This window comes from Anastrepha ludens, chromosome 5 (genome assembly GCF_028408465.1).
Source record: "Anastrepha ludens isolate Willacy chromosome 5, idAnaLude1.1, whole genome shotgun sequence".
Lineage (NCBI taxonomy): Eukaryota > Metazoa > Arthropoda > Insecta > Diptera > Tephritidae > Anastrepha > Anastrepha ludens.
The window spans coordinates 38527956-38549799 of NC_071501.1; the positions used below are offsets into that span (position 1 = coordinate 38527956).

Sequence of the window (21844 nt, forward strand, 5' to 3'; positions counted from 1 at the left end):
ACGTAAAAATCTTTTATAAAAATTCAAAAGAGATTTTCGCCAAAAGTTTTAGATTGGAAATTAAAATAATAACTTTGACTTTGCAAGTCCGGCGCCATTACAATCAGTTTTCTCAGTCCATAAAAATTCCAAATATATATATACATAAATATAAATAGTGCCTCCTCCAACTTGCGATATATATATATATATATATATATAATTGGCACGTACACCTTTTTTGGGTGTTTGGCCGAGCTCCTCCTCCTATTTGTGGCGTGCGTCTTGATGTTGTTCCACAAATAGAGGGACCTACAATTTCAAGCCGACTCCGAACGGCAGATATTTTTTATGAGGAGCTTTTTCATGGCAGAAATACACTCGGAGGTTTGCCATTGCCTGCCGAGGGGCGACCGCTATTAGAAAAATGTTTTTATTAATTTTGCTTTCACCGAGATTCGAACCAACGTTCTCTCTGTGAATTCCGAATGGCAATCACGCACCAACCCATTCGGCTATGGCGGCCACCGATTTGCGATAGATGTTTCATGTGATTTTGCTGTGAAACTTTTCCACAATGGAAACATACTTGGATGTTTATCAGTGGTGGCCGAAAGGGACATAACCCTGAGTTAACCCTGAAATGCCTAAAATTGTATTTTCTAACAAAATAAATATATTTGATATCTTATTCACTTCTAAATCACATTTGTTATAAAACTTTTCCGGTAATTGAGTTTCGGAAATTTACCCAGAGATTAGTTGGTTGTTCTCTTACAGAGCCGTAAGTGTTTAGAAAAAAAATATCCCTATATCCCTGAATGTTGAATCATAACGCTTACATACAAGGTGAAGTTCAAACTAAGCAAGACTTGCGTCATAATAATGTTTTTGATGGTGTCATCTTTTGAATGAGTTAGTGTATTGGAAGTTACATCCTTAGCTGACTTCCAATGAAAGCTTGGTGACATTCGGTTCAGTGGAAGCGAAGTTTTTGCGTCTAAAGTGTCAGTATGTTTGTGTCATCGGTACAAAAATGAGTTTCGAACAAAGAGCTAATATCAAATTTGGTCTTTAAATCGGTAAAACATAAATGACAATGAACATCCCAAAATCATCAGTAATCATCGAAAACTCCATCGAAATCGTTCGTAAATTTATCAAAAATTAACCGAAATCATCTTTGAAATTCATGGAATCGGAGTTGAATATCTCCAAAACATCGATTTATCGGATTTTAACTGATCATTTGGACTTACGAAAGATATGTGCACGTTTCATTTCGCACGAGTTAACTGAGGACCAAAAATTGCTCAGAATTCAACATTCGAAAGACTACATTAAAGAGGCGAGAAAACACCTGCATGTCGAAATGTATATACGAAAGCACACAAATATCATCCGCGTAGTCCATGTCACGTGGTTGGCGGGATAGCATCTAAGTGATGCCGTGGTTTGTTTTTCCACTTTTGGCGTCACTTCGTCAAGTGTAACCGCGACTAGAAATGGCGACAGTGGACAGCCCTGTTTTACACCGAGCGTTGTTCTAAATGGAGTGCTGGTGACACCATTGTGGAGAACTGTTAAGTCCGTGATAAAGTGCCTTGATAAACTGCATAATTGTTGTAGGAACTCTTTTTACCAGAGAAGACCATTTTGCTGTTCATTTAACGATACCAAAAGCCTTCTCAAAATCGATGAATACCATATGAAGCGGAGTTTTCCATTCTAAGAATTGTTCAATAAATATGCTAAGACTATCCGCTTGATCTACGCAGCTTCATTGGGGATGGCACGTAATGACATTTCGACCGGTTGAAGTTTATCCAGAGTAATAGTTGCGAGCAGCGTGATGCCTCTCCAGTTGCCGCATTCCCGATGGTCACCTTTTTTTGGCAGCTTAACCACAATGCCTTTCGTCCACGACATCGGAAAATTTTCGCTATCCATGGCTATAGCGATATGTGGGTGTAGAATCGATGCGTTACCGTCTGCATGGGTGAGAAATAGTGTAGCAGGGATTCCGTCATCATCTGCCGCTTTGCTTTGTTTGAGTTTATGAATTGGACAACAGTTTTTATGAGAAAGCAGGTTTTGTTATAGCACAAAAAATCGAGTGTTTATATCGGTAGTATTTAGCATTATCTAATTGTGCGCAAGGCGGCGCAAAATTAATCACCCTATATGTCACCCGTATGTCAATTATGCTTGTTTTTTTTTAAAAAACAGCTGCGGTATATAAACAGACAAGCAATGGAGCACGTAAAGGTCAAAATGAAGGCTCGTATTTTCATTATTATATTTATTTTAACTCCTATTGTAGCATAGGGCGTCAAACGATTTGCATCACTCAGCATTATTTTTTTATTTTGTTTTTATATTAGTAAAAAAGTTACTTAAACACAAAATTGGTTGTGTAATTTTGCGCCATATAAGCAGTTCTACTTAGCAGCGCTTGCTAGTTTTTATTTTCCTATGAAATCACCTTTCTTGAATTTTTTTCTCACATAATCTCCATGTAAGAAAAATAGAATAATATATTATAGTAGACAAGTATCATTGAGAATAAAAATAGTTTCCCTCTTCTGTATAAATATGAATGTACATATGTGTGTATACGAGTAGCTCTATTCATGACAATAGCTGACTATTAAATAAATGGCGCCTATATGCATGCTATAAATAAGTAATTTACTCATTAACGCTGTGCTTCAGTCACAACAATAATGACCTTAATGGCCTTTGTTGTAAGCCCAGGAACTACAAGTATACGCAAATAGATTATCACTATTATATATTTTATAAATGTATAGGTGTATATTTATATTTAAGAACAGATGCAAAGGACTCAATAAAAAAACAAAAAATAAATAAAATGAAAACATTCTACTGGTATGTGGTTAATAGTATTGTCTGTAGTAAAATTGTATAAAAGATATATTTACGTAAGCACATACAACAATATAAGCATATGAAATTACATATGTATGTATGTACATTCTCGTCGTAAATAGTACGCATATACTTCGTAGATGCATTTACTTGCATTATTTTGCGCCATTGATGGGCGATGGATACAAATTAAAATTCAATACACAGAAGCAAAAAGCAAGCAAAATGCAAATACAAGAAATGCAAGGAAAAACAATAAAAAGTATGCTGAGAAACGAAAAAATCACATGAAGCGGTAACCCACAAATAAATTGCAGCCAGTAAAATGGCATACAGTTTGGCCGCCTACAGCGCACACTCGCAATCAATCAATAGATCAAGCAGTGCAGAAGAAATAAAATAAATGGAAAAAGTTTAAACAAAAGCAAATCAAAATTAAACGCGCAACCTAGCAAAATTTCAGCTTTATTGCTTTATTACTTCATTCAAATAACCAACTGATAGTCAATCACACCGTACCACAACCACAGAACAAATAACTCTGTAGAATTCACTAACTGTGAATGCAATGGTAGAATAACAAACAATCGAAGTGAATATAAGAATAGAGCATAAATTGTACGTGCACCATTCGGGGGCTAGTTGATTCATCCACTTAATTGATACGTAAAGATTGTAGGTATAATTGATTGGTAGTAGTAGACATTTTTTTTGTTTTTAGAAAATCAAAAAATTTTATTTTTTACATTTAATTTTATTTTAATATAAATGTATATGTTAATAAGACATTATAATTTCTCGTCGCCATTTTCCTTATATAAATACAAATAAAATAACCAATTAGTTAAACTCCGCTATCAAATAATGTTTAAGTTGAATACAAAAAAACCTCACAGTTTTCTCCAATTTTCATAGTTTTCTCCATTTAATGCGCTTATATATAATTTCTTTTTCTGTTAATTCAGCTGTTGTTAAATAAATATTTCTAAACTTAGCGAGTACAGGACATCTTCCAATAAAATGCTTCACATATCATATTTTTCTTCATTCAGATTGCAGAGGCTACACATTTTTTGCAAGTTTCCGAATTTATGGACATTTAACATAATCAGGCCGCATCTTGCTTTGAAAATCATTGAGATCTCCTCAATCCGAATTCCTTTTTTTTAAGTAGGTCGAACCCTTTCTTTGGCCTAAGTATTTGCATATGCGTAATGCACTTGAGAGTGCCTCTTCGCTATGTTCTCTGCTGTGTTTGGCCTTTAATTCTGTCAGCAACTATAAGCGAAGGATGTGCCACTTAATCCGAATTCTGAGCCCATTTCATTTAAATAATTTTCGCACCAAATACTGCGACAATTTATGCGGAACTCTTTATATTCAAATAAAGTTTTAAAACTATATTTCATGTGAAGACCCAATGTAAAAAAGTGACTTTCTTCAGCTGCTGTTTCCAGCAAAATTGCATAGTTTGGCGTGAAGTCTGGTATCTTTAAGGTCCGTTTTATGATGTTTGTTTGCAGTTTGTCGATCTCATTCGACACATGGTCAGCATACATTTGCATGGATCTACAGACAGCTCGAAAAAGTTTCCATTTATTTTTTACCGAGATTTAGCAAGAAAGTCCTTACAGGTGCAATTAATGCTTGTCTTGGCTGCATTGTTTCTGGCTTCCAACTGTTGTCCGAATGTCATTTTTTGGTGTAAGTATGATACCCAAATAGCGGCCGCCATGGCCGAATGGGTTGGTGCCTGACTACCATTCGGAATTCAGAGAGAACGTAGGTTCGAATCTCGGAGAAATACCAAAAGTGAAGAAAAAGTTTTTTCTAATAGCGGTCGGCCCTCGGCAGGCAATGGCAAACCTCCGAGTATATTTCTGCCATGAAAAAGTTCCCATAAAAAATATATGCCGTTCGGAGTCGGCTTGAAACTGTAGGTCCCTCCATTTGTGGAACAGCATCAAGATGCACACAACAAATAGGAGGAGGAGCTCGGCCAAACACCCAAAAAGGAAAAGCACCAATTCGGCAAAGTAACTGAAGGAATATGCAGATTTTCATTCTTTGGGTGCCAGCATCTAAAAATGAGATTTCTGAGCAATAGGCTAGAAAACGCTCTGACCAGACTTTTCTTGACCAGTCATCCGTTTTATGTTAGCGCTCCTCCTCCGGCTTTCGAGACCAAAGTTAAAATGATGGTGTTAAGTATATTTTATCTTCTTCCACCTCAGAAAGTTTACCTAGAAGTGTACTCTGATTTATCCAATGAAGCTGTCGACAATTTGTAAAATGGGTAACCCAAATATTGTTATCGTTGTTGTTGCAGCAACATAAACACTCCCCATACATGTACGAGGAATCCTAATGGAGTGGCCGGATATAAATCCGAGTTGTTTCGGAAACGTAGAATCGACTTCCGAGGGAGCAACCTGAATAGGGTCACCACCCTTACCACTTCCATTAGCCGTACCTGCTTTGAGGTGCATGAAAGGAATATTTTTTGTGCTTCTGCATTGCCTTCGGCAGGATGAGGTATGCGAACTTAAGAAAAAATGTGTGGAACGATGAACGACTGATATCTTTAACACCCAATAATCTTCTATTTCTTGATTGACGCGATGACCACTAAAGCGATTGGTCGACCTCAAAGCGTGCCAGTTGTTTCTTTCTCGTGCTAACCGGCGTCAGTTTGACTAACCAAGTGAAACCAAATCTTTCTCCACCTGATCTTGCCAACGTAGCAGAGGCATTCCTCATCCTCTACTACCACTAGCTGGCTAGCTCGAATACTTTCAGAGCCGTAGCGTTTGTATCCATTCGAACGACATAATACAGCCAACGAAACCCACGAAACTGCGTTCGCTTTATTGGTAAATCGAATTAAATAAAAGAAACTAAAATGAAAAAGAAAAGGGAACAGAGAGTATGAGACAACATTTGGTCGGACTGCCATCGTCTCTGCTTGTGCAGTTCGAATAAAAAAGGAACCATTGAAACTCTTTATTATATATTTATTACAGACAAAATCTGCTTACCTTTTTCTATCCTTCCGAAAAAGCGCTTACTTAAGTAAATAAATTTTCCAAATAAATAAAATTAAAGTAAACATTAAAAAATAGAGCCTGCAAGCAGCCACAAATAAATTGCAAAAAAGCATAAAATGACAATTTTATGGCAAATACCGAGATCAAAATGAGGCACGGAAGACACAAAAATGAGTAGGTACGTAAATGTGTTTGTTTTTAGTGTACAAATGTAAATATGTAAATATGCGTTGTTGTACAACTTTTAAAATATATAGCAAAACTTGTAGGATATAAACACAATGAAAGCAAGCAGCAAGCGAGAACTCAATAGAGATGGCATGCAAATTGGCGTAGCAAATGTTGAGCTGCTTCCAACTGGCATAGAGTAAAGGGGGAAGGCTATATAACAGATATGGGCAAAAAAGTTTTTGTTGACTCTTATAGCAAGGATGCTGGCATAGTTGTTGGTAGTTTTGAGGATGAAGGCTCAAGTACTTTATTTATATTTAGGTTTGTGTGTATGTGTGGGTGGATGGATGGATGTAGAATAGCGGTGGCATCTAATGAAATAGTTTGGTGGTAGTAAACGAAATTATTTTAAAGAAAAAGTTAAAAGACTTCTAGAGCTGTTCACAACAATAACAAAATAAAAGAAAAATTTCTTCTGCATACAAAAGCATCCGCACTTGAGAGCACAAACTCGATGATATGCCTAGAAGACTTGAACAATTTAATAGAAATCGTGAGTCGATGTCAGTGGCGAAGCAAAACAAAAAAAAAAATTGAAATGCAAATAAGATGAAAATAGCTCTGTCACACAACGGGGATTTTTTATTCAAAAAAGGTTACTGGCTCCAATTTTCGATCAATTTTAATAATTTTTTGATCATCTTTAATAATTTTTTTCTTCAAATGTTAAATGAAAATATAAACGATTTTGGAAGTGACTGACTAGGTCATTTATTTTTTTATACATTTTTTTTTATTATATCAAAATATACCCTTGAGTAGGGGTATCTTTATGAAAAATTCAGAAAAACTTTAAAAATAAATAATTGCAGGTATTGAAATTCCGTTTCGCATTTTATTGTTCATGGGCATGTCGATATATTATGATTTTTTTTTTTTTTGAAAACTGGGAAGTTAGCGAAATATCTATAGTATATATATATAATTGGCGCGTACATCCTTTTTTGGGTGCTTAGCCAAACTCCTGCTGCTATTTGTGACGTGCGTTTCACAAATGGAGGGACCTACAGTTTCAAGCCGACTCCGAATGGCAGATATTTTTATGAGGAGCTTTTTCATGGCAGAAATAAACTCGAAGGTTTGCCATTGCCTGCCGAGGGGCGACCGCTATTAGAAAAAACTTTTTTCTTCACTTTGGTCTTTCACCGGGATCCGAACCTACGTTCTCTCTGAATTCCGAATGGTAATCACGCATCAACCCATTCCGTTACTGCGGCCGCTTTATATAATATTAGCGAAATACAATAGTAACAAGAAATATCGAGCGATTCAATACAGACCGCGATTTTTTGTTATTATAAACAGTTGCACGCTAAGTGAAAATATTTCAAGTGCCATAAGTTTGACAGCAATTATTTGTATATACAACGTGGAACAAAACTAGTCATCCAATTTCACTTTTGAATAACTTTTTTACTAAATAAAAAAATTATTTTCAGTGGCGAAAATCTTTATTTGGACCTTTACACGCTCCATTGCTTATAAGATAATATCTGTTTGTATACTATGTACAACTGATTAGTTCCGATAGGGTGATTAATTTTGTGCCACCTTGCTGTATTCTGAACTCATCATTGCTTATGCATAGATATAGAGCTAAAAATTTACTTTCCAAAGCGCTTCGACTATTAACTTTCGAAATAACTTTGGTCGCAATCTCGACAATTTTGCGTCGAATGTTTCCTCTGAAAATTTCAATTACTTCTGGTTCAATCTTTCACCGTGTACCACAGAAAATAGTCCAAAAGCTGGTGGACTGTGTTGCTCAAACTGTTGCAGACTATCGCGAAATATATTTTTCAACAATTTCGTTTGCAATAAATTTTTTGCTTTGTTAGCCATGTGGAAAACATCGGTAACCGTCAGTACTATCAATAATATGCCAAAAAACTACATACATTGCGTTAAATAACTATAGAACTAAGGATTATTGAAAAGTTTTGAAAATTCGTTTGTCTTTTACTTACTTTTAATAATTTTTTTATGCAGATATGGTTCATCCTTCGACAAATATCGAATCGAAGTTTCAAACTTTGAGCAAATTTAAAAAGACTCAAAAAATATTTGTCAGAATTGCTTGGAAAATTTTCCAGTATGCAATTTATTGAATTTTTGTATAATAACACGTAAATTTCAAGTACCTCAAAAATCCAATTGGTTTTAAATAATTTATATTGCGGTGTTGGGTATTTTCTTCCATACAAAAACAAAAATCAAGCATACGTTCAACGCGTTCTTGGCGTCTGATCTTCAAAAATAGAAAAATTTGGACTGGTCTTCTCACTCGCCCGATTTGACAGGGCAGAACTTTTTCCTGTGAGGATATTTAAAAGAAAAAGTGTTCATTAATAAACATCAAACGCTCGACTCCCTGAAGGCCAATATATGCGAGAAAATCGACGCCAAAACTCGAGAAATACTGCGAAATGTTAATAAAATGCAAAAAAAAGAGTTCAAATATGCGCCACTAGAAATGTTGACCAGACTAGAAAGTGTTTACGGTGACTGACTTAATAAATCGGAAAAAGTTAAAATTTATGCACTTTTCCATAAATTGTTCATAGTTTCCATATTTCAGGTATATATGATTGACGCGTGCGTATTTCATTATTTTTTTAACAGATTTTTTAATACAATTTTTGGTGTGCGCTTTTTGCTCAAAATTATCTTTGTATTTCTTTTGTTTGCAATTCCTTATGTGAATGATTTTTTGCCGCACAAATCAACCTGTACCTATACAAAAATGTATACACCTATGTAACCAGAATTATTAAGCCTATTCAATGGAAAATAAAATAAATATATTTTTTTAAATTAGTGTTTAAAATGTTGAACCATACATGGTTTCTTTCTCATATTAAAGTAATGGTAAGAACGCTTGTTAAATTTGCTATAAGAATAAGATTTTCCACTAAGAAAATGTGGAAGAATTATTCAAAGAAATTATGTTAGGAATAACAATAGTGGAAATGGGAGCAAAAAAAAAATTGTGAACTAGAGAATTTTCTTCACAAAAAATGCAATAAAGCGAAAATTATAAGAAATGATTTCATCTTAAAAGTACATGCACGCATACATCCATAAGTACGTACAAAGCGTATTTTGACATACATTTGCAAAGGCCTCTCTATTTGCGTATTTAAACACACTCTATAGTACGTAAATATGTAAGCATATGTACTTATAACACCAATGTATTCAACTACAATACGCCTTTCATGCTCCGGGGCGTATGAGCAACTTTTCTTGTATTAGACTGCCTGTCGCCCCAGCTGCGGGTATTTCACTCAAACTGATATGTGTGTGCGAGTGTGTTTACTGCTGGTGTTTGCTGACTGCAATTGTCACAATAAATGCTTCAAGGCTAGCGTTTTGTTGGTCTTGTGTATACAAATGTGTTTATATTTTATTTGTTCGCAACGAAAAGAACGAAAAGCACTTGTGGCAGGCGAAAAGAATAAATAAAAATACAATAAAAAATGTATATACCAAAGCGAAACTGTATTGCAGCAGCGTATAGCATGTGCCTGTTAGGTACATACGTATGTAAAGGAAATTTCTGTAAATGTATAAACAAAATTAAAAAAAATTCCGTTTTCCCTTCTTCCGTCCCCTTTTTCGTAGTGTACAAAAATTGAAAATTATACGCACATAACCATTTGTATAATTTTGTTCTCAACTTTTCTTTATGCTCATGGCATTTATTCTTATATGCTCAAATGTGTATATATGTGCATACAGCGGTGAGCCGTAATATCCCTACAGCCAAACTCACTAGTTCTGAACTATCTTACAACCGAAGTAGTTCGTATATTATTATTTTTATTGCTAGCAACTGATGTTTTTGACATGGCGATGTCGACTTTTGGCCAGCTTTTTGGGAATCGGCCGCACTGTGTGTCGTACTAAATATGGTATCTGTAGTAAGCCTTAGCATCATACGAGTGTCTATTAACGATCTAGTAGCATGTGCCACAGCATTATGATGTTTAACGAACTAATAAGCATCAGCATTATAATAGTCAAGCAACTATTTCAAAATTAATAAAAAAGTAACTAGTCCAGTTTTTACCGAAAGTCACTAGTCTAGGACTAGTTGCATAAGTATATAAGAATTTAATTAAATTAAATTTCAAATTGACTGAAATTGATCGAACGTTTCGACAACTTGTTTTATTACTCAAATTTGTTTCTCATCTTTAAATTTATTGTGCGACTTGATACGATTCTCTTTTTAAAAATTGCATATCGCAATATATTTTAAGGAATTAATAAGCATTAACAATTAACATTATACTAGTGAATCAACTATTTCATAAAGAATAAAAAAGTAACTAATCAAATTTTTACCGAAATTCACTAGTTTAGGACTAATTGGTTAAAATTGCTCCAGAGTTTTAAAAACATTTTTTTATTGCACAAAATTGTTTATTATCTTAAAATTTATTGTGGGAGTGGATATGATTTTATTTTTAAAAATAGCATATCTCAAGGTATTTAATTTTCAATTATGTTATGCAATTATGTACATTGTCCTTTGTCTCACAGATTGCCTTTCGTTTGATTTCAGAAAGAATTTTTGAAGTAATGAAAAGTTTATGTTTTTGGATTCACGGTACAGACAATTTATCGCATCAACATTTAAATCTAATCTTCTTTGTAAGCATCCTTAAAGGGATATTCAAGTGTACATAGAAGAATAAAAAACGAAAAATATTTTTACTATCAATTTTTTACCAGACATTTATTGTATTAATCTTTGAACAATACATAAAAAAATTAAAAACTGAAAATTTTATAAGCTATTGAAGTGGGGAGCTTCAATATTGCGAGCTTTCTAATGGTCTGAAACTAAGAAATGAAAAAGATTTTTAATTTAGATGAATGCCACTATCGTTCTAACTAAAAAAAAGTGGATTTTTTTTTTGTTCTTTGCTAAATTATGGCTGTGCGAAAAAATAGTTTATTTTTTCCTACATTTTTGGACATTTCTGAATTTTTTAAAAATAGTATACAATGTTTTTTCGTTTTGTTAAAACAATAGTTTGTACAATAGAAATATGTATTGAGAAGACTCACACCAAATTTCAAGTGAATCCGTTAAGTAGAACTTGAGATATCATGTCAAACGTTTTGAAAAATGTAGTTTCGAGGAAAACGCGTTTAAAATTTTCTGACAACACGGATCGGAACCGATGCCATGTCCTCAAAAAGCTATAACTCATAAAATAATAGGAATTTTAAAAAATCCTCTTGATGACATATTCCTAAATGTCTAAACTTTGAAAATATGAAAAACAATTTGGATTTTTTCAAAATTTTACTCTTCAATATCCCCTTAACATTTGAATCATTTTTATCTATTTATAATAATAATAGCGGAATAGACATACAATATATACTTACTTAAGGTACTTGACCACCTTGGAAAGCTAAAAAGTACAACATATTCAATAATTTTTTTTTCATGTTCTGTATATATTAATATATTAAAATAAATTTTTTTTTTAATTTTTATTTAGAGCTTATATAATACAAAAAAAAATTGATTTATTAAAATTTCTTTTTTTAACATATATCCAGGAGGCGCCAAAGTCGAGGCCTGAAGAAAATCATGTCTTGCGGCGGACAGTTAATCTTAGAAATGGTAATTCTAAAATAAAAGAGAGAAACAAAATTTTCAAAAGGAGGGTTCCTTGCGTGAGAATTTACCACAAACTGACAAAAAAAAAATAATAAAAAAATGGCGGATGTTTGAAAAAAAGTTAAGAAAACACCCCTGTTTTTCACAATGTTATGCTTAAAAAGCAATACTTTATTAACTTTTTTTTGCAAAATGTGGTAAATTGGCATACAAAACATCTTAACAAATAAAACAAGACCAAAATCATTAAAATCGGCTAAGCAGTTTCGGAGATAAAGTGTCCGCCATTCGAAAAAAAGTAATTTCTGGAAAAACGCGTTTAAAGTTAAAACTTGCTATTTTCTTTCAGCTGAGTCAGCAAGTAATGAGTGCAAGATGCGCCTGCACATTTTCACTGATTTCACTTTGTTAGAATTCGAATTTAAAAAAACAGTTTCAGGTGATGATTTTTAAAAGTATAAGGATTGAAAAAATGTAAACAAAAAAAATTTTATTTTTTGAAACTTATAAGGTGGTCAAGTACCTTAAAATTGGCTATTTTGCAACTGGCTCAATTCTAGCCACTTTCGTACTAGTCATCATCATCCCATCCCCCATCAAATACGAGCTCATGACCTAAAATGTGTTCTGAGTAGTTGGGCTTTTCACTGCATGGATAATACGTCTACTTATCTGCCCCTCCCTATACTTATGCACGCTTTCTCGCATATACATATTTCATATAAATATAATACAATCTCATCATGAATTCTGGTTTACCATTGTGCCACTTTTCTTTTATTTTCTTTCCATTTCTTTTCTTTCCACTTATCATTGTTCGCCTTATTATTTGCGGTTGGCATTTAATTTTCATCAGCGTAAAAATTCAAGTTGTTGTACTGCTTCCGCTTCCGTTTGTCATGAGACTACTTGAGGTTTGTTCAAATATGTAATTACGGAATGCTTCGCTACACGGACACAAGCAGACAAGTATTATTTAATATAATAAATATACGAATATTAAAATATCATATATATATATAATACATATATACAATTATACCCCTTATTGAGTGTTAGGCTGAACTTTTCCTCCAATTTGTGGTGTGTGTCTTTATGTTGTCCACAAATCTAGGGACCTACAGTTTTTATGATGCCTCTGAACGGCAGATAGTTTTTCATTAGGAGCTTTTCATTGGCAAAAATACTCTCTGAGGTTTGCCATACCTGCCGAGGAGCGACCGCATAGCTAGAAAAAAATTACTCCTTTGCGCTTAGAAGATCGTATGTAGAAGAACTTGGTGTGCCCAACTAGCGCCGGCTAGCACGAAGAAGCAATGACTGCCGTATCTTGCTGTTGCTGCACTCGACCAAAATTTCTTAGACGGTTACCGCGCCAATCAAAAAGAAGAAGAACTACACAAATTCTGTGAAGAACTACACAGTTCTGCGATTGAATTCAAAACCAATTTGAGTAACGAGTTTGGGTTTGGTCAAATTTAAGTTTCTCCTACTAGACGGGTGTTGGGATCGAGATATTTAGAAAATTCATCTTTAGAATTCGTATTGATTCATGTTGATAAAACTGTGTGTTAATTACATAAGAGACATATATTTCCAAAAAATGGACTCGCTAGTTGGCATTGAGGTTGATATTTCATAAACTCACACTGATACTCCGATTATATTTATGAAAAAACGAGGGTCTACCAAGAAGCCTTAATAAAATTGGAACACAATATCGCTCGTTTCCACATAGACGGTCATAATGTATGTACAGAAGATTCTGTTTTTATGCGGTCTTTTTTTATGCGGTTTTGAAATAGTGCGGTTTTTTTTTTAATTAAAAAATGCATGTCGACCTATCGGGAATTGTACATATAAACAATATTCTAAACCAGCTGAGCAAAAACTCATTACAGATTATATCAAAAATGCTAACCCTTCAAGTATGGAACCGCCTGCATCACCATCCAGATCAGACGTGTACATTTCCTCAAGTGACGGAAGTGATTTTACGCCAAATCCTAAACCGAATGCGCAACATGCGAGTATTGTCTGATTCTATTTCTGACGATGCGGTCTATGGAACGTATCTATAATTATAATATGGGACTAGTACCCTTTTTTTATGCGATTTTATTACATTATTTCAGATTTATGCGGTTCTTAGCACTTTTGAAACGTATCTATAGTTTTACTATAGAACTGGTAGCTTTTTTTATGCTGTTTCTTGCGGAACGTATATACCGCATAAAAACAGAATCTACTGTATATACAAAATTTTAAATAATCAATACCTTTTGTATTGTTTTTTCTTTTTTGTTGCATATCTTTCCTTATAAATTGAATGCAAAATCAATGTAACATTACAATTTAATGATGTTCCTAGTCGAAACATATGGCGATATCTAATTCGAAAGAAAGAAAACATATTTTTAGTTTTAGGTACTTAAGAAGTCATAGTATTTTAGAGACGGAGTTGTTGATATTTTGTTTTTTTGTAATACTCGTTTGATGTTCACCCGGCAAATGGGAGTTATGTTACATGAGAGAGGAAAAGATTAAGGGTTTAGTATCGCTCGAACGATTAAACTCAGAAATGTAAAACACTACATACATACTCGTTTATAAGTATATCCATATAGACTGAATGACAGGAGAATAATAAGGGGCCGGTATCATTGGAAAATCATCGACCTAAAGCACATTTAAAATTGCCCTCTTTTAAAAGTTTCTATTTACCAATGTCAGAAATTGTGTAATGGAGTTCGGAGTAATTGCTATTCATCATCATCAGTCAGCGTTACAACCCGGGTGGGTTTTGGCTTGCTCCACTATTCTCTTCCAGGCATCTCTATTATTTGCTGGTAACCGCCAGTTTTTCACTCCAATTGTTCTTAGATCATCTTTAACGCACTCTATCCTTCTTTTATTCCCCTTTTTCTCTCTGCAATCGGCGTTAGTCTATAATGGTTTTTGGACGCGAGTGTTTTCCATTCCCATATCCCAGCCTTCTCTGCGATTTAATGAACTTGACTATATCATTTCCGTTCTTTAGACTTAGCAGTTCCGAGTTGCTTCGCAGCTTCTTAATTTCACCTCGGGCCAAAGATTTTGCGCAGTATTTTCCTTTCGAATACTTTTAGAAAGTCTTCTACTAAACTCATCATGCCCCATACTTCGGAGCCATATGTTGGTATTGGCCATCTCTTATTGGTTTATCTATTACTCGTATAATGACGAAATAGACCAACGAAATTCAACGCTTTCTGCACCAAAAAGACGTCTCGTAGTTTTTTCGATTTAATCTGGAATAAAAAAGTTTCCATCATGTTTTAGAATTGAAAAGTTAAAAAACTGAAAAAATATCGTTTTTGGGCATTTTTGAAAATTTTTACAACCCACTTGCTTGATGAAACCTCGCTATTTGCAGAAATTAAGATTAGTTTTAAACCGGGGGAATTCATTGGAGAACATTCAGTTACTTCTTATTTCTAAATATTCAAACTGCGTGTAGGTTTATGTATTCAATAAGGAATGCAAGGATTAATCACCCTATCGGAAGTTTTAAAATTTTTGCAAATGGCGTCGCATGTCAATCATATTTGACAGTCGTAAGCGAGACAGCCGCAGTATACAAACAGACAAGCAATGGAGCGCGTAAAGACGAAAATAATAAAAAAAAAATAAAAAAACGAAAATTCCTTTAGTTTAAAAATATATTAGAAAATAAAATTGGATTATTAATTTTGTGCCACCATATATATTATATTATAAGTATAAGAAAGAAAATCAAAACAAAAATATTAGACGAGGAGTGCTTAGCTTTCAACGATGTATACAGGTATTTTTCTCAGAAGTTTGGCTGTCTCAGCAAAATTTTAAAGAACGCCAAAACTACCACTCGATGGAGGGAAGACTAAGGGAAGTTGATTTTTTGGCACCAAACTATGGGGATATGCCAGGTGAAATTCTTACTGGACCTACAACCAAAAGAGCTTTTTAAAACTCATAACTCTCACCAAGGAGAGACTGAGAATGCTCACGGGCATTCTCATAGGCCATTGCAGACCACGTTGTCATCTGCTGATCGGGATATGGTCCATTTTTTTTGTCGTTTCCGCGACTAATCCCAGGAGACTTCAATGCACTTTCTCCTTGAGTGCAGCGCTATGGCACGAGCCATATCGGTCATTTACAGCCAGAAGAAAGGCCGACACGCTCAGTTCAACCTAGATCTATCTTAAGTTTAATACGAGAACTGGGTCTGGATGAGGTACTGTGACGAGTAGAGGGCACAAAAAGCCATGAGTTCGAAATGCAAACCTCCAATAAATCTAAACCTAAATCAAATTTAATCATTCGATGGAAAGACTACCCTTAGACCATGTTCTATATACCTATGGATGTTCACATCAGGTGTTAAATGTCAGATATGTAAAAAATTCATCGAAAACGAAATAAAGAGAGTTTAAACTAGTCTATGCCTATTTCAGGCTTGCAAAAAGGATATAAGCGGGCACATTTTTTTTACTAAAGATCAGGATACAAAATATTATTAAAATTTTAAGAAAATTCTAGGACTACTCAAAAAAAACTATAATTGGTAGATTTAGAACTACTTTTTGTTCGAACACAATGATTCCTGCAGATGAAGATATTGTTCTCCTACACTTATTTCATGCCCTCCTAGAAGTAAAACTGACATGCCTTTTTTTCATCAAACTCAAACGTAGTAAAAATATAATGAGCCTCATTAATAAACCACCAGCAAGCTGAATACCTACTGAGCTATTTAAATGAGGCAGCCAGTGCCTTATCAGACAATTCACGTAATCACAAAAGCAGTCAGCGCATACGCTTCTAATAAATAATTATGGATATGGGTCTTAAAATTAATTCCAAGTGACTGCAATGCGCTGATTTATCAATTAAAAATTAAAGCTCAATCTCTGTGAACAAAAACAATGTTTTACAAGCCCGTACTCAGCTGTGTCTGATTGTATGGTGCAGAAACTTGAGCTATGGCAACGCCCGATAAGGCAGCCATAAAAAGATTTGGGAAAAAGTTTTTTGGAGTAGAACAAATTTACTTAAACGATTAAAGAGCCATTTACAAAAACGACATTCCATTTAGATTCGATTTCACTGATAAGTGTGTACTCGATGTATGCATACATGGACATATGGTATGCTACCAATAAGCAATATGGGGGTGATTATGTAAATGGGTTATTGATTCTCATCCACTTGCATATTTACTTACTCTGCTCATAAACATGTTTAGCTGTATGGAAATTTCCTTAAGTACCAAGCAAATGTTGTGCTGTGGTCGGTCGAGTGTGCTTACGCAAAGTACATTGGCTGCATAGTTAATGGAAGCGCGTGAGTTCGAGTTCTATCAAAGTGAAACATAGGAATTATTTATATGTATTTTTTTTTGCTAGTAGCACTCAACTCTCTGCATTGATAAAGCTGCTTCTAGGCATCATGGATGAGCGAAGGCGGCTTATGAGGCAGGCCAGTTATTAAAGAAGTTTGGCCTTTGCCTTACAGATTGTTTGCGCGGCAGGTATTTATTACTAAGTAAATGGAGCTGAACAGTAAGTAGGAAAATAAAAATATAAGGAAATAAGTGTGCGCCTGAGTGGGGCTTCTGTCGCTACTTGTAAAAAACAGTTATTGCACATATACGTCTACAAGCCTTCATTATCGACAAAATTGCCAAAACGTGCTACGATTAAATGTGGAGTATTAATGTATTTTTTGTGCTGTAGAACAGTTTGGGTTTTAGCAAATCTTTTGAATTGACTACGTTCTATTTAAGTCTTTTTGATAAGTTACTTATTTTTCTTTATTGACACAAGTCAAGTTATAGAGCGAATATTATGACTTTCAATAAAAAGAGATAACCAAAATTGTAACATAAAAAACTTATTATCTGCAATCTCTATTATTCGTTCGTAAAAGTTATTCAAAAAAATTTCCAAAGTAAAAGTTTCGAAAATTCCAATCGTTCCTCTTTACATAAATACGCTAAATTATAGCGAATGACAAAGGAAAATACATATTTGTTCGAAAATGTGTATTTTTTCTATTGTATGAGTTACCAAATTAATAGCACTATCATAGAAGTCAACATTTTCCTAAATTTTCAATTCAAATTGTTGGAATCAAATGAAGATACAATTCTTCTAAATTGTAAGCCGAACAAGGATGTAATAGAATTTATAATTTACGGTAAAATTCTTTAACAAAATATAATTTTTGATACAAAAAAAACAGTGTTACCTGAAAAGTCTATTATTCCTGTCTAGAAGTCTGTACGAGTCTTAAAAGTCTTTCCAAAGTAAATGTTTCGAAAATTCCAATCGTTCCTCTATATAAAAATACTTTATATTATGGCAAAAGGCAAAAGAAAATGCATATACTTCGAAAATTTTAACTATTTCTATTACGAAATTAATAGCACTAAGATAGAAATCAGAATGTTCTTAAACTTTGAATTCAAATTCTTGAAATCAAATTAAGATAAAATGTTTTTAAATTTGTAAGCTGGACAAAAATGGAATATATGTATATATATATATATTTAATTGCCGTTTTCACCCATTTTGGGTGTTTGGCTATTTGTCTATGCGTCTTGATGTTATGGAGGTATCTACAGTTTTAAATCACTTATAAATACTGAAAAAACTTGCCTTGATTCCATTCTATTTAAACCAAGTCAAGTTATAGAGCGAATATTATGACTTTCAGTGAAAATATATCGCCGGAATTTCAAGTTGAATAAGTGGAACGTTACGATTTTTAAGTCCCATATATCGCGCACAGTAAAAACAGTTATCATCTGAAAACTTTATTATTCCTGTCTAAAAGTCTGTAAAAGTTATTCCAAAGTAAATGTTGCGAAAATTCCACTTGTTCCTTCATATGAAAATACGCTAAATTATGTCAAACAACAAAAGAAAACATCCAAAAATTAAGATTTTCACAAATTTTCAATTCAAATTCAACAAAAATTTATTAGAATTTTCAATTTAACACAAATTTATTAGAATTAGTAATTGTCGGTGAAATTCTGAAACAGTAGCCAGTGGATCATATCCCAATCCTTTGCAGATGACTACGCAATGTGCAGAGACCTGTGACACTGTCGTTGAGTATTCTCAGTTTGTGCTTAGAGAGTGCGAATTTCACAACTTTTCACAAAACTCAATGTGCCATGAATAAACAAACTCTTAACTCTAAACTAAACAAACTTCTCTAAATCAAGTACAAACTCTGGTAAATGTGCAAGACTTATGAAAATATACAACGAAGTTCCTAATTTCTTGTAAATTTAATTTTTTTTATTATTTGATATTTTTTGTTCCAAATTTTTCGCCAAAAGTCTTTAATAGTTGCTGAGTGGAAGATGGTGCGTTCTCCTTGACCGTAAATGCGTGCTTACTTGCTTGTAAGAAAATGTTGTTTTTGTTGGTCTAGCAACATAAATATTCCCCATACATGTACCGGGAGTGCTACTGGGTTGACATTTCTTTACCGGATATACTTAAATCCGACTCATTACGTAGCGGGTGGAAACGTAAGATAATGTCGGGTCTATCGTTGGCTTTCAAACTGTTTACTCTTTTCTATAAAAATTGTTGCTAACCTTTATTTATTACTAATGTTTTCTACATCTTTTCCTTTAGCCGGCGTTTTGATCAACATTGAATGCAAAGCCTGGGCCAGCAACATTTTCCACGATCGCTACGAAAGGAGAGGATCCGTCCACTTCGAATTGATGGTTGATTAAGAAATGGCGCGGAGCCATTAAGTGAACGAAGCACATAAAATAAATTAATAAATCCATAACAAGAACCAGAAATAATTTAAAAAAATTAAATTAAATAAACAAAAACAAAGAGAATACTTAGCAGGAGAAGTAAGAAACGCAGCAGCAAATAAAAAAACTTCAGATATTAAAAGAAAACAATAACATAAACACAACCAGTAGCAAAATTAAGTAAATGAGCATGCAAAGAAAGGGAGGCAAAAGTGGAGAAAAGATCAAAGAAATAGAGAGAGAAAGAGAGAGAGAGAGAAAGAGAGAGGAAGAGTAGCCAAAGTAGCAAAGGCAAGTAGATTGCAAGCAATGTGTGCTAAGTTGGTTAAGAAGGGGTGGAGGGAAAGATGAAGAGAGAAGAGGAAGATGATAAAGAATGCATGACAAAAATACAGCAACAACCAAAGAACAACAGGCCGAAAAAATAACTAAAATAAAGAGCAAAATTTTGGCGCATATGCGAGCAGTGAAAACAAAGTTAAAAAACAACAGCAACAGCAAAATAAATAAATGAATTAAAATAAATTAAAAATGTGAGCAAAATAGTAAAAAGTTCATAGTATAAAAAAGCTAAATATTTATTTTGCGAACGAAGAAAAAAATTACACAAAACACATTGAACCAATCTAATTAAACTGCAAAATAGAGCGAGAGCAACCCAAATAAAAATGAAAAATAAGAAAAAACAAAAAACAAGAAATAATACTATAAATAAATAATTTAATAGACAAAGCGTAACAAGGCATCATTTATTACATACATATGTACATACGTACTCGTATAAATTAATTTTTGAAAAAAATTGTAAAATGGCAAAAAACACAAAAATATAGACAAAACGCAAAAGAAACACTGCAGCGATAGGAAAAAAGTTATTTTTTTAAATTAAATTTAATTTGCAAAAACTTGAAAATATAATAAAAATAATTCGATTTATGGTAAGAAAAAGGGTAGTTAAAAATATGCTTTACAAAGTGCAAAATGTGCTTACAATTTTGATAATAATTCAAAAGCTTTTTTTCGTACTTATGTATTTCTTTACTTTAACGCCTACTTAAAATAGCAAAGTAAAAAAGAAGTTTTTTGAAAATTAGTAGATTTTAATTATTGAGAATACATATTAGGATTTGTTGATATTTTTGAATAGAGAAAGCGAGTTTAATAAAAATATAAAAAAAATATTATTATTATTATGATTAAAAAAGAGAAATTTTAATGAAAAAAAATAACGAAAACCAGCGCAGCGAAAAAAAAACACAAAAGCAACAAACAAACAATACAATACAAAAAATATAAACTATGTACTTACACTGGCATATACATATTTATATGTACATATATATAAATACAAAAACAAACAATTTCTAAGCGATTTGTATGTATCTATGTTTAACGCAAAGCGGAGCAAGCAGTTTAGTGGCAAAATGAGCAAGCAGGAAGAGAATATAACAATAAGCAAAATATTTAAATGCAAAATAACCGTTTAAAGTAAAGTAAATAACAATACATACACACAGAAACATATGATTTCAAAGCAAACTACACTACAAAAACAAACAAAAATTATAAAAAATGCCTCCGTAAAAAGTTTGATCGCGCGCTTCAAACCAATTAGCGCTAGCACTAGAAGAAACCAATCGCATGAGAGTTTTTTTTTAATTATAACATAATTTTCTTAATTAAAAATCTCATGAAAGATTTTTTTTCGGAGCGAAAAAGAACAATTGGGCATGCCCTGTAACGCATACAAGTATCCAATATAAGTATGAATATGTTTAACGCTATATGTACAATATGACACCACACCCACACCCACAAACACAAACAAATTCATTGCACCTCACACTCATTCACACACACACACGCATGCGCTGTAAATGCTGTTTAGTGTCAGTGAAAGTTAAATTTATATAAATTAAATTATTATTAGTATTTAAAAGGAAAGATATGCAAAGAAAAATTTGTTTAAATTTGTTATTAAAATCTAAGCGCCCTCCCCTTAAAAAAAAACCAAACTAAATAATAATAAAGTATTAAACAAAGAAGAAAGCAGCAAAAGAGTATAGTATAAAAAAAATAAAACATAAACGTAAAGAAAAATATAATTAAAAAAAATTATAATTAAATAAGAAAACAAAGTACATAAATTGTAGATTTTTAAATAAAAATTAAAAACAAAACCCATTATTTTAGTAAATTACAATTAAAACAACACTAAAACAAGTAATAAAAAGCAGC

At 33.2% G+C, this 21844-nt stretch overlaps 1 protein-coding gene across 5 annotated transcripts in view; it reads left to right on the forward strand.

The window, feature by feature from the left end:
• The window catches only part of LOC128863950 (sodium/potassium-transporting ATPase subunit beta-2), a 161226-nt gene extending 141357 nt beyond the window's left edge, over positions 1-19869 (forward strand). For all 5 annotated transcript variants that reach the window (XM_054103382.1, XM_054103383.1, XM_054103385.1 and 2 more), the window contains exon 8: positions 19473-19869. In XM_054103382.1, coding sequence (XP_053959357.1) covers positions 19473-19576 — 104 coding nt within the window. In that variant the 3' untranslated portion in view covers positions 19577-19869. The remainder of the gene's footprint in view (positions 1-19472) is intronic.
• The last annotated feature ends 1975 nt before the right edge of the window (positions 19870-21844 follow it).